General features: G+C 43.9%; 1 protein-coding gene across 1 annotated transcript; it reads left to right on the plus strand.

Annotated features, from left to right (window-relative positions):
* Nucleotides 1–8,887: 8,887 nt before the first annotated feature.
* On the plus strand, nucleotides 8,888–14,631 carry LOC308288299 (retinaldehyde dehydrogenase 3-like; the record flags this gene model as incomplete). The annotated part of the gene is made up of 8 exons (XM_080729698.1): nucleotides 8,888–8,998; nucleotides 9,255–9,368; nucleotides 10,132–10,234; nucleotides 11,575–11,759; nucleotides 11,866–12,030; nucleotides 12,537–12,694; nucleotides 14,367–14,441; nucleotides 14,562–14,631. 8 exons carry the CDS (start codon nucleotides 8,888–8,890, stop codon nucleotides 14,629–14,631), a joined length of 981 nt encoding a protein of 326 aa, XP_080585824.1.
* Between the last annotated feature and the right edge of the window lie 166 nt (nucleotides 14,632–14,797).

Here is a 14,797-nt window from a genome sequence, read left to right on the forward strand (position 1 = left end):
CGTATAGGCATAATGGAGACAACTACAAGCATCTCACATGCACGCGCGCACGCACGCACACACACACACACACACACACACACACACACACACACACACACACACACACACACACACACACACAGAATGGATAAAACTATTAAAATGATTGTGACGCTACATTAACTACTTTTGCTGGGACCCCCCGGACCCCACTTTGAGAACCAATGGCATTGGGAACCAAGGCTTCCTGAGCCAAGTGGCCTATAGGTCAGGAGCCCATCTCCTGTTTTCTTAGTATGAGGCAGCATGATGTACAAGTACACCCCCCTGGACATCCCATAGTCATAGACATAGAAAGGTAGACGCCTCCAACCCTTGATTTCCGAGTGCCAAGCAGGGAGGCATTAGGGTACCATTATTTATTTACCTTATTCCTGGCCCTCTCTAGGGAGGCTGCCATTGCCTTTTACAGAGGGCGCTAGAGAGTCTTTCTCTGTGGGCTGCTTCAAAAACATATCCTTTATATATATATATATATATATATATATATATATATATATATATATATTGTGGCGTTAAGACCCAAAACCAATACACAACACAGTTTCAAGTGCAAGCCAACAGGTGCATTTATTAACAAAAGTGAGTTTACATGGGCAGGAGTTTCAATGGAGCAGCAGGTAAGCACATTTCTTTGATAATGTTATTCAACTTTCTTCAAAGGATCAAATAATAATAGTCTTTTCTTCTTCTTTCTTCTTCTCCTCCTCTGGCTTCTCTTCCATCCTCCTCATTTAGCCCATGGGGAAACATTAGTTAGCACGCTCCATATCTTGCCTAGGGGGAAGAGGACAACGCAGTGTCACTGTCAAGTTCAACACATAAAACATTGGGAAGGGAATGAGTGGTGATATCGCTTTATGCGAGCATAATGTATGCACACCACGCCCACACGCATTTCCAAAACATGCCCCGCCCCCAATTTGCATATGTCGTCTAAGCTCCTCCCCTTCATTTACATACGGTCGTCTGCATTTTTTACGCGCTGGGAAACCTACCTTAACACCCTCATTAGCATAATGTATGCGAGCATAATGTATGCGCACCACGCCCACACGCATTTCCAAACCATGCCCCGCCCCCAATTTGCATACGTCGACTAAGCTCCTCCCCTTCATTTACATACAGTCGTCTGCATTTTTTACGCGCTGGGAAAGGCCAGTTAACAGCCTCATTAGCATAATGTATGCGCACCACGCCCACACGCATTTCCAAACCATGCCCCGCCCCCAATTTGCATATGTTGACTAAGCCCCTCCCCTTCATTTACATACGGTCGTCTGCATTTTTTACGCGCTGGGAAACCTACCTTAACGCCCTCATTAGCATAATGTATGCAAGCATAATGTATGCGCACCACGCCCACACGCATTTCCGAGACATGCCCCGCCCCCAATTTGCATATGTCGTCTAAGCTCCTCCCCTTCATTTACATACGGTCGTCTGCATTTTTTACGCGCTGGGAAAGGCCACTTAACAGCCTCATTAGCATAATGTATGCGCACCACGCCCACACGCATTTCCAAACCATGCCCCGCCCCCAATTTGCATATGTCGACTAAGCCCCTCCCCTTCATTTACATACGGCCGTCTGCATTTTTTACGCGCTGGGAAACCTACCTTAACGCCCTCATTAGCATAATGTATGCGAGCATAATGTATGCGCACCACGCCCACACGCATTTCCAAACCATGCCCCGCCCCAAATTTGCATATGTCGACTAAGCTCCTCCCCTTCATTTACATACAGTCGTCTGCATTTTTTACGCGCTGGGAAAGGCCAGTTAACAGCCTCATTAGCATAATGTATGCGCACCACGCCCACACGCATTTCCAAACCATGCCCCGCCCCCAATTTGCATATGTTGACTAAGCCCCTCCCCTTCATTTACATACGGTCGTCTGCATTTTTTACGCGCTGGGAAACCTACCTTAACGCCCTCATTAGCATAATGTATGCAAGCATAATGTATGCGCACCACGCCCACACGCATTTCCGAGACATGCCCCGCCCCCAATTTGCATATGTCGTCTAAGCTCCTCCCCTTCATTTACATACGGTCGTCTGCATTTTTTACGCGCTGGGAAAGGCCACTTAACAGCCTCATTAGCATAATGTATGCCCACCACGCCCACACGCATTTCCAAACCATGCCCCGCCCCCAATTTGCATATGTCGACTAAGCCCCTCCCCTTCATTTACATACGGTCGTCTGCATTTTTTACGCGCTGGGAAACCTACCTTAACGCCCTCATTAGCATAATGTATGCGAGCATAATGTATGCGCACCACGCCCACACGCATTTCCAAACCATGCCCCGCCCCAAATTTGCATACGTCGACTAAGCTCCTCCCCTTCATTTACATACGGTCGTCTGCATTTTTTACGCGCTGGGAAACCTACCTTAACGCCCTCATTAGCATAATGTATGCAAGCATAATGTATGCGCACCACGCCCACACGCATTTCCGAGACATGCCCCGCCCCCAATTTGCATATGTCGTCTAAGCTCCTCCCCTTCATTTACATACGGTCGTCTGCATTTTTTACGCGCTGGGAAAGGCCACTTAACAGCCTCATTAGCATAATGTATGCGCACCACGCCCACACGCATTTCCAAACCATGCCCCGCCCCCAATTTGCATATGTCGACTAAGCCCCTCCCCTTCATTTACATACGGTCGTCTGCATTTTTTACGCGCTGGGAAACCTACCTTAACGCCCTCATTAGCATAATGTATGCGAGCATAATGTATGCGCACCACGCCCACACGCATTTCCAAACCATGCCCCGCCCCAAATTTGCATACGTCGACTAAGCTCCTCCCCTTCATTTACATACGGTCGTCTGCATTTTTTACGCGCTGGGAAACCTACCTTAACGCCCTCATTAGCATAATGTATGCAAGCATAATGTATGCGCACCACGCCCACACACATTTCCGAGACATGCCCCGCCCCCAATTTGCATATGTTGTCTAAGCTCCTCCCCTTCATTTACATACGGTCGTCTGCATTTTTTACACGCTGGGAAAGGCCACTTAACAGCCTCATTAGCATAATGTATGCGCACCACGCCCACACGCATTTCCAAACCATGCCCCGCCCCCAATTTGCATATGTCGACTAAGCCCCTCCCCTTCATTTACATACGGTCGTCTGCATTTTTTACGCGCTGGGAAACCTACCTTAACGCCCTCATTAGCATAATGTATGCGAGCATAATGTATGCGCACCACGCCCACACGCATTTCCAAACCATGCCCCGCCCCAAATTTGCATACGTCGACTAAGCTCCTCCCCTTCATTTACATACGGTCGTCTGCATTTTTTACGCGCTGGGAAACCTACCTTAACGCCCTCATTAGCATAATGTATGCAAGCATAATGTATGCGCACCACGCCCACACGCATTTCCGAGACATGCCCCGCCCCCAATTTGCATATGTCGTCTAAGCTCCTCCCCTTCATTTACATACGGTCGTCTGCATTTTTTACGCGCTGGGAAAGGCCACTTAACAGCCTCATTAGCATAATGTATGCGCACCACGCCCACACGCATTTCCAAACCATGCCCCGCCCCCAATTTGCATATGTCGACTAAGCCCCTCCCCTTCATTTACATACGGTCGTCTGCATTTTTTACGCGCTGGGAAACCTACCTTAACGCCCTCATTAGCATAATGTATGCGAGCATAATGTATGCGCACCACGCCCACACGCATTTCCAAACCATGCCCCGCCCCAAATTTGCATACGTCGACTAAGCTCCTCCCCTTCATTTACATACGGTCGTCTGCATTTTTTACGCGCTGGGAAACCTACCTTAACGCCCTCATTAGCATAATGTATGCAAGCATAATGTATGCGCACCACGCCCACACGCATTTCCGAGACATGCCCCGCCCCCAATTTGCATATGTCGTCTAAGCTCCTCCCCTTCATTTACATACGGTCGTCTGCATTTTTTACGCGCTGGGAAAGGCCACTTAACAGCCTCATTAGCATAATGTATGCGCACCACGCCCACACGCATTTCCAAACCATGCCCCGCCCCCAATTTGCATATGTCGACTAAGCCCCTCCCCTTCATTTACATACGGTCGTCTGCTTTTTTTACACGCTGGGAAACCTACCTTAACGCCCTCATTAGCATAATGTATGCGAGCATAATGTATGCGCACCACGCCCACACGCATTTCCAAACCACGCCCCGCCCCCAATTTGCATATGTCAACTAAGCTCCTCCCCTTCATTTACATACGGCCGACTGCATTTTTTACGCGCTGGGAAACGCCACTTAACAGCCTCATTAGCATAATTTATGCGGACCACACCCACACGCATTTCCAAACCACGCCACGCCCCCAATTTTTTTAAGTCGACTAAGCTCCTCCCCTTCATTTACATACGGTCGTCTGCTTTTTTTACGCGCTGGGAAACCTACCTTAACACCCTCATTAGCATAATGTATGCGAGCATGATGTATGCGCACCACGCCCACACGCATTTCCAAACCACGCCCCGCCCCCAATTTGCATAATTGGGCTAATTAGCTCCGCCCCCTGCATTCGCGTTTAATTAGCAACAAGACACGTACGTCTAATTAACATAATGAATGCAGACCACGCCCCCAACCTCATTTGCATAATTAATGCAGACAATTCATTAATTGAATGTCCACCGCATCTATAGCGGATACCCAAGCTCGAAAACGCTAAAGGAAGGAAATGAATGAATGAATGAATGAATGAATGAATGAATGAATGAATAAATAAATAAATAAATAAATAAATAAATAAATACATGAATGAATGAATGAAGGAAGGAAGGAAGGAAGGAAGGAAGAAAGAAAGAAAGAAAGAAAGAAAGAAAGAAAGAAAGAAAGAAAGAAAGAAAGAAAGAAAGAAAGAAAGAAAGAAAGAAAGAAAGAAAGAAAGAAAGAAAGAAAGAAAGAAAGAAAGAAAGAAAGAAAGAAAGAATTTGCCTAAATTTACGGGGTTCTTAACGAGGAGGCAATGAATTAATTAATTAAAGAATCAGTGGCCAATGTGTCCTTTCGGCCTGGTGCAGACAGGGAAATAATGAATTAAATGAATTAATTAAATAAATAATGTCAAATGTTGCAATTCCAAACATTCAAACATAACCCGCTTTACTGCAGTCTATATTAGTAGCCTAGTATAGTAGTATTAAAATGTATTCATCATCTGATCCACAAGCCCACATGCAGCCTTGTAGATCGGCTGTTTTTATTGTTTTATTTTTTAAATTGTTTCCCCCTGACTTAGTCTTTTCTAGGATCACCTTTTAGTTGAGCTTGTACCAGTGAACTGTACTGTCAATGACACTGTACATACCTATGACAGTCCTATATCAATAATTAGTTCATTCGTGAATGACTTCCCTGTGGAAATATCATGTGTATTACGTATCTATCTATCTTCCTAAGTCACATGCATTCACATTGCACTGATGTGAATGCACTACACCTCCAAGATTCCCATGTACCTGACAAACTACTTCTTAAAGGTCAAGGATGTTCACAATCACAACACCAGAGGCAGCTCCACTAATCATCATCAACGTAGATTTAACACTAAACAAGGCTCTAACTCGTTCTCCTGCTACACCATCAACATGTGGAACGCCCTTCCACAAGCCCTAAAGGAGAGCAAATCCCTAGCCTCCTTCAAAATTGGTATGAAAAGTCACCTTCAGACAGCTGCTACCCGTGACTTGTAAATAGACTAAGCCCCCATGCTCCCCCCCCCCCCCCCCCCCCCTTTCTCTTTTTTGTTTTTGATGTTATGCTTTTGAAACTGATATTATCCTAGATAAAGTACTATGTTCTATCCGTCTAAGCCTGATCGGCTTTCTAGGATCTCCTTTTAGTTGACCTTGTACCAGTGAACTGTACTGTACTGTCTTCAATCAATCACTCGATAAAGGGATCAATACTGCATTAGATAAATAACCCACATTTACCCAAAACAGCTGATCCACAAGCCCACATGCAGCCTTGTAGATTGGCTGTTTTTATTGTTTTATTTTTTAAATTGTTTCCCCCTGACTTAGTCTTTTCTAGGATCACCTTTTAGTTGACCTTGTACCAGTGAACTGTACTGTCAACGACACTGTACCTATGACAGTCCTATATCAATAATTCGTTCATTCATGAATGACTTCCCTGTGGAAATAAGCCAAAAACATTACTGGGATCTCCTTTTAGTTGGGCTTGTACCAAATCATGTTTATTACGTATCTATCTATCTTCCTATCAATTGGTCACAGCTGGCTTTTTCTTTTTTCTTTTTTTCACAGAGCTCCAGACTCAGACACCGAGGTCTCGGAGGGCACCCAAGCCGGACTGCGTGCTCTGGCAGCGGCCGCGAAGCGGCCGCGGCCCCCCCAACCCACTGGAGCCAGGTAGAGTCTGGTGAAATAAAAACAATCAGTAGGTCCCCATCAACAGATGTCGCTCTACCCAAGGAATTCTCCCCCAGTCACTCACCAGTGACACACCAGGAAGTGCAGTGCACCAGTCTGTGTTGGAGAAGCAACATGCATGTTGCACTGCTGCTGCTGCTGCTGCTGCCTCAAGGTAGGAATCGCTCATATATACAGTATGTGTGTTCACTAACAGGAAAACTGCTCCACGTTGTCACAGTAATCATTGCTATACAGTGTGTGTTCAGTAACAGTGTTAATAGCTCTATATTGTGACAGTAATCATTGCTATACAGTGTTTGTTTATACTACTTTTATTTCAATTGCATTGAATTAAAATCCGGGGTTCGTACATTCAATATTGGGGGTATATGTATGTGTGTGTGTCACATTCCAATAATAGTCTGTGACTGTCCCTTGTCACCACAAGGCGGCAGCAAAACCTATGTTTTGTGTGTGTGTGACCAACTGAAGACCACGCTGAAGAGAGGCCGGATCAACCCCTCTTCACTGGAGCAACCCCTGGCGCTCTCAGTCTGTACAGGGAGTGGAGCACATAGAAAGCCAGCGCACACAACACCGTGCAGCAAAGCGTGCAAAGAGGCATGCCCGCAAAGCCACCCCTGCTCCCGTCAGTACCGCTTTTGTATGCCCGGTCTGCAACCGCAGCTGTGGATCCAGGATCGGATTATACAGCCACCAGAAGACTCACAAATAGGAGAAGATGGTCATCATCGGACACGATGGACAACCATAAGCAGTAAGCAAGTGTGTGTGTGTGTGTGTGTGTGTGTGTGTGTGTGTGTGTGTGTGTGTGTGTGTGTGTGTGTGTGTGTTTTGTCTGTTCTTACAGAAGAGGGAACATGTACTCTTGTCATGCTGTCCAAGAATAGAAGAACATTTTTAATGGCATAAAGAAACAGACCGTTGCATAATGTTCAGTACTGTATATCATTTATAACCATTGAAAATAGAATCCAATTCAATGGTACAGTATGTGATATAATCTGTGACTTGTCCTGCCAAAATGAGAGGCCTGTGTGTGCAAATAACATAACGCTTCACTATGGTATAAGACTGCTTTGGCATGGATGCAATGTTTAATACAATTAATAGCTGTTATTTTTTTTGTCACCATATCTGGCTATTCATTGTGATTTTTATTCTTAAAATAAGTGGCTCAATCATTTTCTCAAGTAACATCATAGGTTTTCTGGGAAGCATATCCAGGCTTAATTGGAACCATTGTACACTTAGTTTCAAGAGAAGCCTTTAACATAAATTAGCAAGGCAGCTGAACTTAATTCAAAAGCCCAGGCTCAATGTGGAAGCGAAATGAAAACCCTCGTGAATGTACCAGAAACCTAAGCTAAATCTTTGCCCTCCCTAACAAGACCTACTCTCTCCTAATCCCTCAAAAGTGTACTCTTACACGAACACATCGCTAGAATGCTTTGTTAGTTGGATATACTTTCACACATTGGAATATATGTTTTTCCTTTCTTTTTTCTTTTGATAATAACTTCATCAGATTTAGGGTGGGGCAGTGTTCAGTCTGGTGTTGTATCACATTGCACTTTGTCACAGACGACCCAGACACGAGAGAGTATAATTCCTACATCTTGACAGAATACGGCCATTCAGCTTTATCTATTGTGCATGAGCCTATATCTTCTAATGTTGCTTTGGCAACAAAGGAACAAAACGGCTGTTGTTTGACATGGGAGATTATATCATAAAAGTGAAATTTATACTGAAGGACGTTGTGTAATTACTAAAAGTACTACTGGCAGACACACAGCATGAGTCATTGTCAAAGGAAAACAGGAAACCTTTCTCTCTGCTCGTCGTGCTCGACATCCCAAACTCCCTTAATGGTGATGACTGTATCCAAAGTGCTATAAAAGTTAACAATGCCTAAACAGTAAACATTCACCGTTCACATATATTGCTGTCTAATCTGTGTTTGAGTGTCGGATATTGTGTTCATTTGTTTCCAACTTGGAAAATAAATTAGCTCTTTTTGTAACGGGTGTTCACCTTGAATCATCGCTTGTTGCGATTATTGAGTCTGTTCAGCATCTTACTGTACAATACATTAGAAACCGCTGTGAAACAATCTGCCTGGATCGTCGTCAAAATACCAGAAGAGGAGTTAGAATGCTCTCTATTTGCTAAATGGCGGTGTGAATCTAACCCTGATAATGTAACGATGGACACGGTCCTTGCCGGTACATTTTCAGTTAGAGTAACAGAGGAGTTTACTGTGATAATTGCACAGTATGGATTAAGCTGATGCGTAGAGTTGAAGGTGTACAGTTGAAGGTTTACTAACTTTGTGTGTATCGATGCACTGTATTTGCTCTCTAAACCAGTGGAACTTTCCCCTACTGATGTTCACGTGGAAGATAGCGCCCGCCCTGAGCTGTGGAAACACTGTGGTCATCAAGCCAGCAGAGCAGACGCCTCTCACGGCCTTACACGTTGGTGCTCTCATCAAAGAGGTCAGACGTTAAGCCCTGTGTGCAGATGCTATGTGCAGAGAGAGTATGAATGATCCAAGCCGGAGGCTGAGGGACGTTAGGTTATAAACTATTATGGGTTTCACTGACAGCCCATTAGTTCAAAAGAATCTGGGCTTATGCCCAGGTCTTATGTGATTAGACTGCTTCCCTTTTATCATGTTTTCATAATGATTATTCAGAGCAAGGAGCCACTCTGGTCCTAATCACTAACATGCCTTCTGGGTCGTCATGTCAGGCGGGATTCCCCCCTGGAGTGGTGAATATTGTGCCCGGGTTCGGCCCCTCAGCCGGAGCAGCCATTGCCAGCCATATGGGCATCGACAAAGTGGCTTTCACCGGCTCCACAGAGGTATGGATAGCAATGTACTATACTGGCACCACAGTGTCAAATCGTTGTAAAACCAAAACCGTTCCTTTAGTATTTATCATTTTAAATGAACTGGTGAAAATAGCCGATCTACAAGCACACACCGTTGTGTGCTTGTGGATCGGCTATTTTCACTAGTTTTGTGCGACAGTTTTGTATGGTGATGCAGGGCTTTACTTGGTACAAATTTGAAACTTGCCCAACAGTGACAATAGGCCTATGTCTACAATTGAATGTAAAGTGGATATTCATATCTGAATAGGGTTTTGCCAAAGTGTTGCCAATGTGGCAACACTTTGGCAAGATAAGCTATTTCACATTAATTAAATGTGATTTAAAAGTGTGAAATACAACTTTATATAGAAAAGCACATAAATAAATTAGTTTATTAATTCTATTATACCGGTAATAGGGGCCTATATACTACTAAATCAGCTTTAAGAACATTTCATTAATTTACAGTCATTGACAACATTATTTTATTAAACCTATTATTATTATTATTATTATGTTCTCATAAACATAACATTATACCTGTGGTATTATGATCACTGCACTGCAGTGATACAGTAATATCATATGAGCAGACACATGTTTTCAATAAGTCTCTCATCCCTGCAACTGATACTGATCTTCTCCGTCTTTTTTTATTAGGGACATGCAAATGAGTATCACATATGACACGTTGATTCATGACTTCCGGCTTGTACTGTATATGTGTGTCCTTCTGTCTGCTTGTGCTCAGGTCGGCCAGCTGATCAAAGAGACGGCAGCCAAAAGTAATCTGAAAAGAGTGACTCTGGAGCTGGGAGGGAAGAACCCATGCATTGTCTTTGCTGACTCAGACTGTAAGTGATGTGGTTTTGGTCTCTGTCTCTCTAACAGCAACAATGGAGACATCCAACAAAGGAGATATGAGTGTGCGCGTGCGTGTGGCGCGTGCGACTGCGTATGTGTTGGAGAGAGAGAGGAGAATAGCATGCATTTACAGTTTACTACAGAAAGTGTACTGTATGTAGATAGATTAAAGACTACCGGTAGTTGTATATTATGTTTGCCATTGTGAGTCATCAGTAATAGTAGGCCTATACTGTAACTTAATAATATGTAGTTTTAGGTTTTTCCACACATTTTGTTCAAGAGGGACGAACAGAAATAAAAACTTAAATTAAAAAAATCCCTTTCAACTAATTTGCAGCATAGCTTCAGACTGTGGAACGTGTACACACACACACACACACACACACACACACACACACACACACACACACACACACACACACACACACACACACACACACACACACAGTAAAGAAAGTAAAGAAAACATTTCCTCTTTGTTGGAGGTAATAAACACATAAAACAGTTAAAAAGACATAAAACCATACATAACACATGAAGCAAAGTAATCAGCTATTCTGCTGTGCAATAAACTAATTATAGCTAGGCTTTATAAAAACCCAAGATTGTCAGCTGTCAACTGTTTGACCTCCACCTTGCTGCATTTCATTGGGTGATAGCTGTGGTAATTGAGGAGTGCTTGTGGTGATTAGTGTGGCCTGGTGGGGAGGCAGAAGGTCCCAGGTTTGATTCCTGGTGATGTATCGACTATCAAGGTATCACTGAGCATGCCCCACCCCCACCACTCAATAATTATTGTATATTTTATTTACCCATTTAGGCCTAGAATTATTGAATGCTTTAACCAGTGAAAAATAGCAGACATACAAGCTCACAGCGCGGCACCGAGTGCGAGCTTGTAGATCTGCTATTTTTAAGTCGTAAAAATGTGTATTTTCAAAGCGAACGTTTGTAATTCAAATTTTGCTTCTGGGTGGTCCCTGGAACTAGATATTTTGAGATGGGGGTCCGTGGCCAAATAACATGAAAAGGTTTGAGAACCACTGACATAGTAGTCTCTAAAGAACAGACTAACTGAGCTCCGTTTATGTGAAAATTACCTTTTCTTTGATGATGGCTGGCCAGATTGCTGACATAGAAACATAGGTTTTTCAAAAAATCTTAGAAGGATTCAAAAGACACTTATAGAATCGGGTCAAAATTCTAATTTTCATGATTTTTCAAAAATAGCAGATCTACAAGCTCGCAGTGCCGCACTTTTGCCTAACTTCCATTTATGACCAATCTCCTCATGATACATACGTTTATTTCTGTTGTGTGGCTGCAGTGCAGTTGGCTGTTGAGGAGACCCAGAAAGGGTCCTTCTACAACCAGGGTCAATGCTGCACCGCTGCCTCCCGCGTGTTTGTGGAAGAGAGCATCTATGAGGAGTTTGTACGTCGCAGCGTAGAGAGCGCCAAGAGTATCGTCATAGGAGATCCACTGGACCCAAGGACCACACACGGACCTCAGGTACGTCTCTAAACTAAGATAGCACTGGGAGAGAGACATTCAGCTTTGATTCTAATAATAAATGATATTAATTTAATAAATTATTGTCTTTGTGTGATGCTTCCAGATTGACCGGCAGCAGTTTGATAAAATCATGGAGCTGATTGAGAGTGGGAAGAAGGAGGGAGCCAGGCTGGAGTGTGGAGGGGTAGCCCTGGATGAAACTGGCCTGTTCCTCCAGCCTACTGTCTTCACTGGGGTCAAAGACCACATGCGCATTGCCAGGGAGGAGGTGCAGATATATACAACACCCAGCTTCATTCATAAAATTCAACTTGTCACTCAGGAGTAGTATAGTGGTTATGGTGCACAAGACTGACACCTTGTGGATGTCTGGTTGAATTACACGTTGTATGTGTTTGCCCCTATGGTTTGCCCAAATATGTTTTATTTTCCAAATACAATATTGATAAATACATAAATCACACACACACACACACACACACACACACACACACACACACACACACACACACACACACACACACACACACACACACACACACACACACACACACACAATTGTTAATTCAATTTAAAATAAAAATCACACTTGTGCGAAGTGAGCAGTGCTGCTCTGTTGATGACGTCACAGAATAGGGACGTTAGTATTTTGATATAATGGAAAAACACTTGGAAAAACGCATGAACATACACACCAAGTCACGTATTGGAGCGGCTAGCTCCGCTCAAAAATCTAATTTGTCCCTTCTGTGTGACTTTCTTATACATTTGTAGATCTTTGGGCCGGTGCAGTGTATATTTAGCTTTAAAAGCCAGCAGGAGGTGATAGACAGGGCCAACAGCACTGAGTATGGACTTGTGGCAGCAGTGTTCACTAGAAGTATGGACCGGGCTCTCTCTGTGTCTGCTGCCCTGGACACAGGCACTGTCTGGTAAGACACTCCTACTCACCGTCCATCCTCTCCTAACCACTGAAAGGTTTATGGTGATTGTCTCCGCCAGGAGAGTATGTTTTCGCCCCTGTGCGTCCGCCCATGTGTGTGTGTGTGTGTGTGTGTGTGTGTGTGTGTGTGTGTGTGTGTGTGTGTGTGTGTGTGTGTGTGTGTGTGTGTGTGTGTGTGTGTGTGTGTGTGTGTGTGTGTGTGTGTCCGTCCCATTAGTTTGTTGGGACATTTCTCACATGGCCTTGTTCTAGCGCCACCATGAGGCTGATGTTTGCAAAACACATTTCTGTACACTACTCCTACAGATTTTTTCCACAAATCATGCAAATCGGTACACAGTATCTCTATAGTCATGTGATCAAGATGGATCTGTCCGACTTTCCATATTCCATCCTGATTGGCTACAATTGGCTTCCAAAGTTTGCAGGATTGCTCCATTTTGAACAAAATGCCTCAAATCATGGACACAGCGTGCAATCTTGGTGAAATTGCCACGCACAGTCCCACTAGGCAGAGGAAGAAATGCCACTTCAAATCTCTTAAATCAGCCTCATTGAGGCGTTATAACAGGCCAATTTGTGTTTTTACCTTTAACTCCACCTATCAGTGGAAAACTTTGTATGCGCACTCCCTAGAGGGTAAGGAAAAACCTTTGCCCTGCATTTTATGTAAAACAAATTATTTGCTATTACTCCATCAGATTTTCTCTAACAATCACGCAAATCAGTACACAGTATCTCTATTGTCATGTCATCAAGACCGATATGTCATATTCCATCGTAATTGGCTAATATTTGCTTCCAAAGTTTGCAGGATTGAACAAAATGCCTCAAATCATGAACGCAGCTTGCAATTACCGTGACATTTGCCACACATATTCCCACTAGGTCAAGTAACAAATGTCACCCTTTTCACATTGGGCTATTATAGCGCCACCAGCAGGTAGACTTTTGCTAAACACATTTTTGGAACACAATGTCTGATTGCCATGAAAGGCCTAAGATTGGTGAGGAAGACATGCCAATCTTTTCACATTGGCCTATTATAGCGCCACCAGTACGCCTGACCTGAAAGAGACCTGTGCTCGGAAGAGCACTGTTTCTAGTTTATTACTATAGTTGTGTGCCGGTCGATTGACAACGCATCTCAGTGCAATGTGAGCTTATAAATGAGCTATAAACCAGTCATTACAAGGTTATTATCTTGGTTCATTCACTGAAACTCTTTCCAGACTCCACTGCTACGCCCCAAACAGCCCCATGATCCACAGCATAGTGCTTAGACTTGTAGTTATGAAAACAGACCACAAGGTGGCACTAGTGGAGCTTACCAGACAAAGCTTCTCTGTTGGAGCTGGAAAAGTGGGAGATGAAGAATCTGTGTCAGAGTGACCAACACATGCATGTGGTGTGCTTACTGCTTAGCAAACCCTACTATATTTTAACCAACATGGTTTTCTATAATCACCAATGTTTAATCACCAACTCTTAGATTGTGACCACAGTACAGTTTGTGCCTGCGGATCATTGGTCTCTGCAAAAGTGAACTCATTCTCTCTCTCTCTCTCTCTCTCTCTCTCTCTCTCTCTCTCTCTGTCTGTCTGTCTGTCTGTCTGTCTGTCTGTGTCTTTTTTATTTTCTCTTCCTCTCTGTCTTTCCAGGGTAAACTGTTACAATGCCCTCCACGCACAGGCCCCGTTCGGAGGTTACAAAATGTCCGGTAATGGACGAGAACTGTAAGATAATTCACCACCTCTCCTTATCCACACACTGTTCATCATTATTTGAATTCTAAGGCAATCTGCTCCTCTCTCATTTTCACTCCTCAAAATGTTTACGCCTTTGTTTTTCCTCAGTGGTGAATACGCCCTGGCAGAATACACTGAGGTGAAAGCAGTGACCATTAAACTGAGTGAGACCCTGTGAGACCACCCACCCCCCTTCACATCATGGACCACATCGCAGTACCCCCCTCCTTCACCCCGTCTGACTGCTGCCAGTCTGTGGGAACTTTATTCCAGTGGTTCTCAACCTTTTTTAGGCTGTGACCCCCAAAAGTAATCATATTTGAACTGAGGACCACCCCCCCACC

Source organism: Nannobrachium achirus (genome assembly GCF_963921795.1).
Source record: "Nannobrachium achirus genome assembly, chromosome: 7".
Taxonomy (NCBI): Eukaryota; Metazoa; Chordata; class Actinopteri; order Myctophiformes; family Myctophidae; genus Nannobrachium; species Nannobrachium achirus.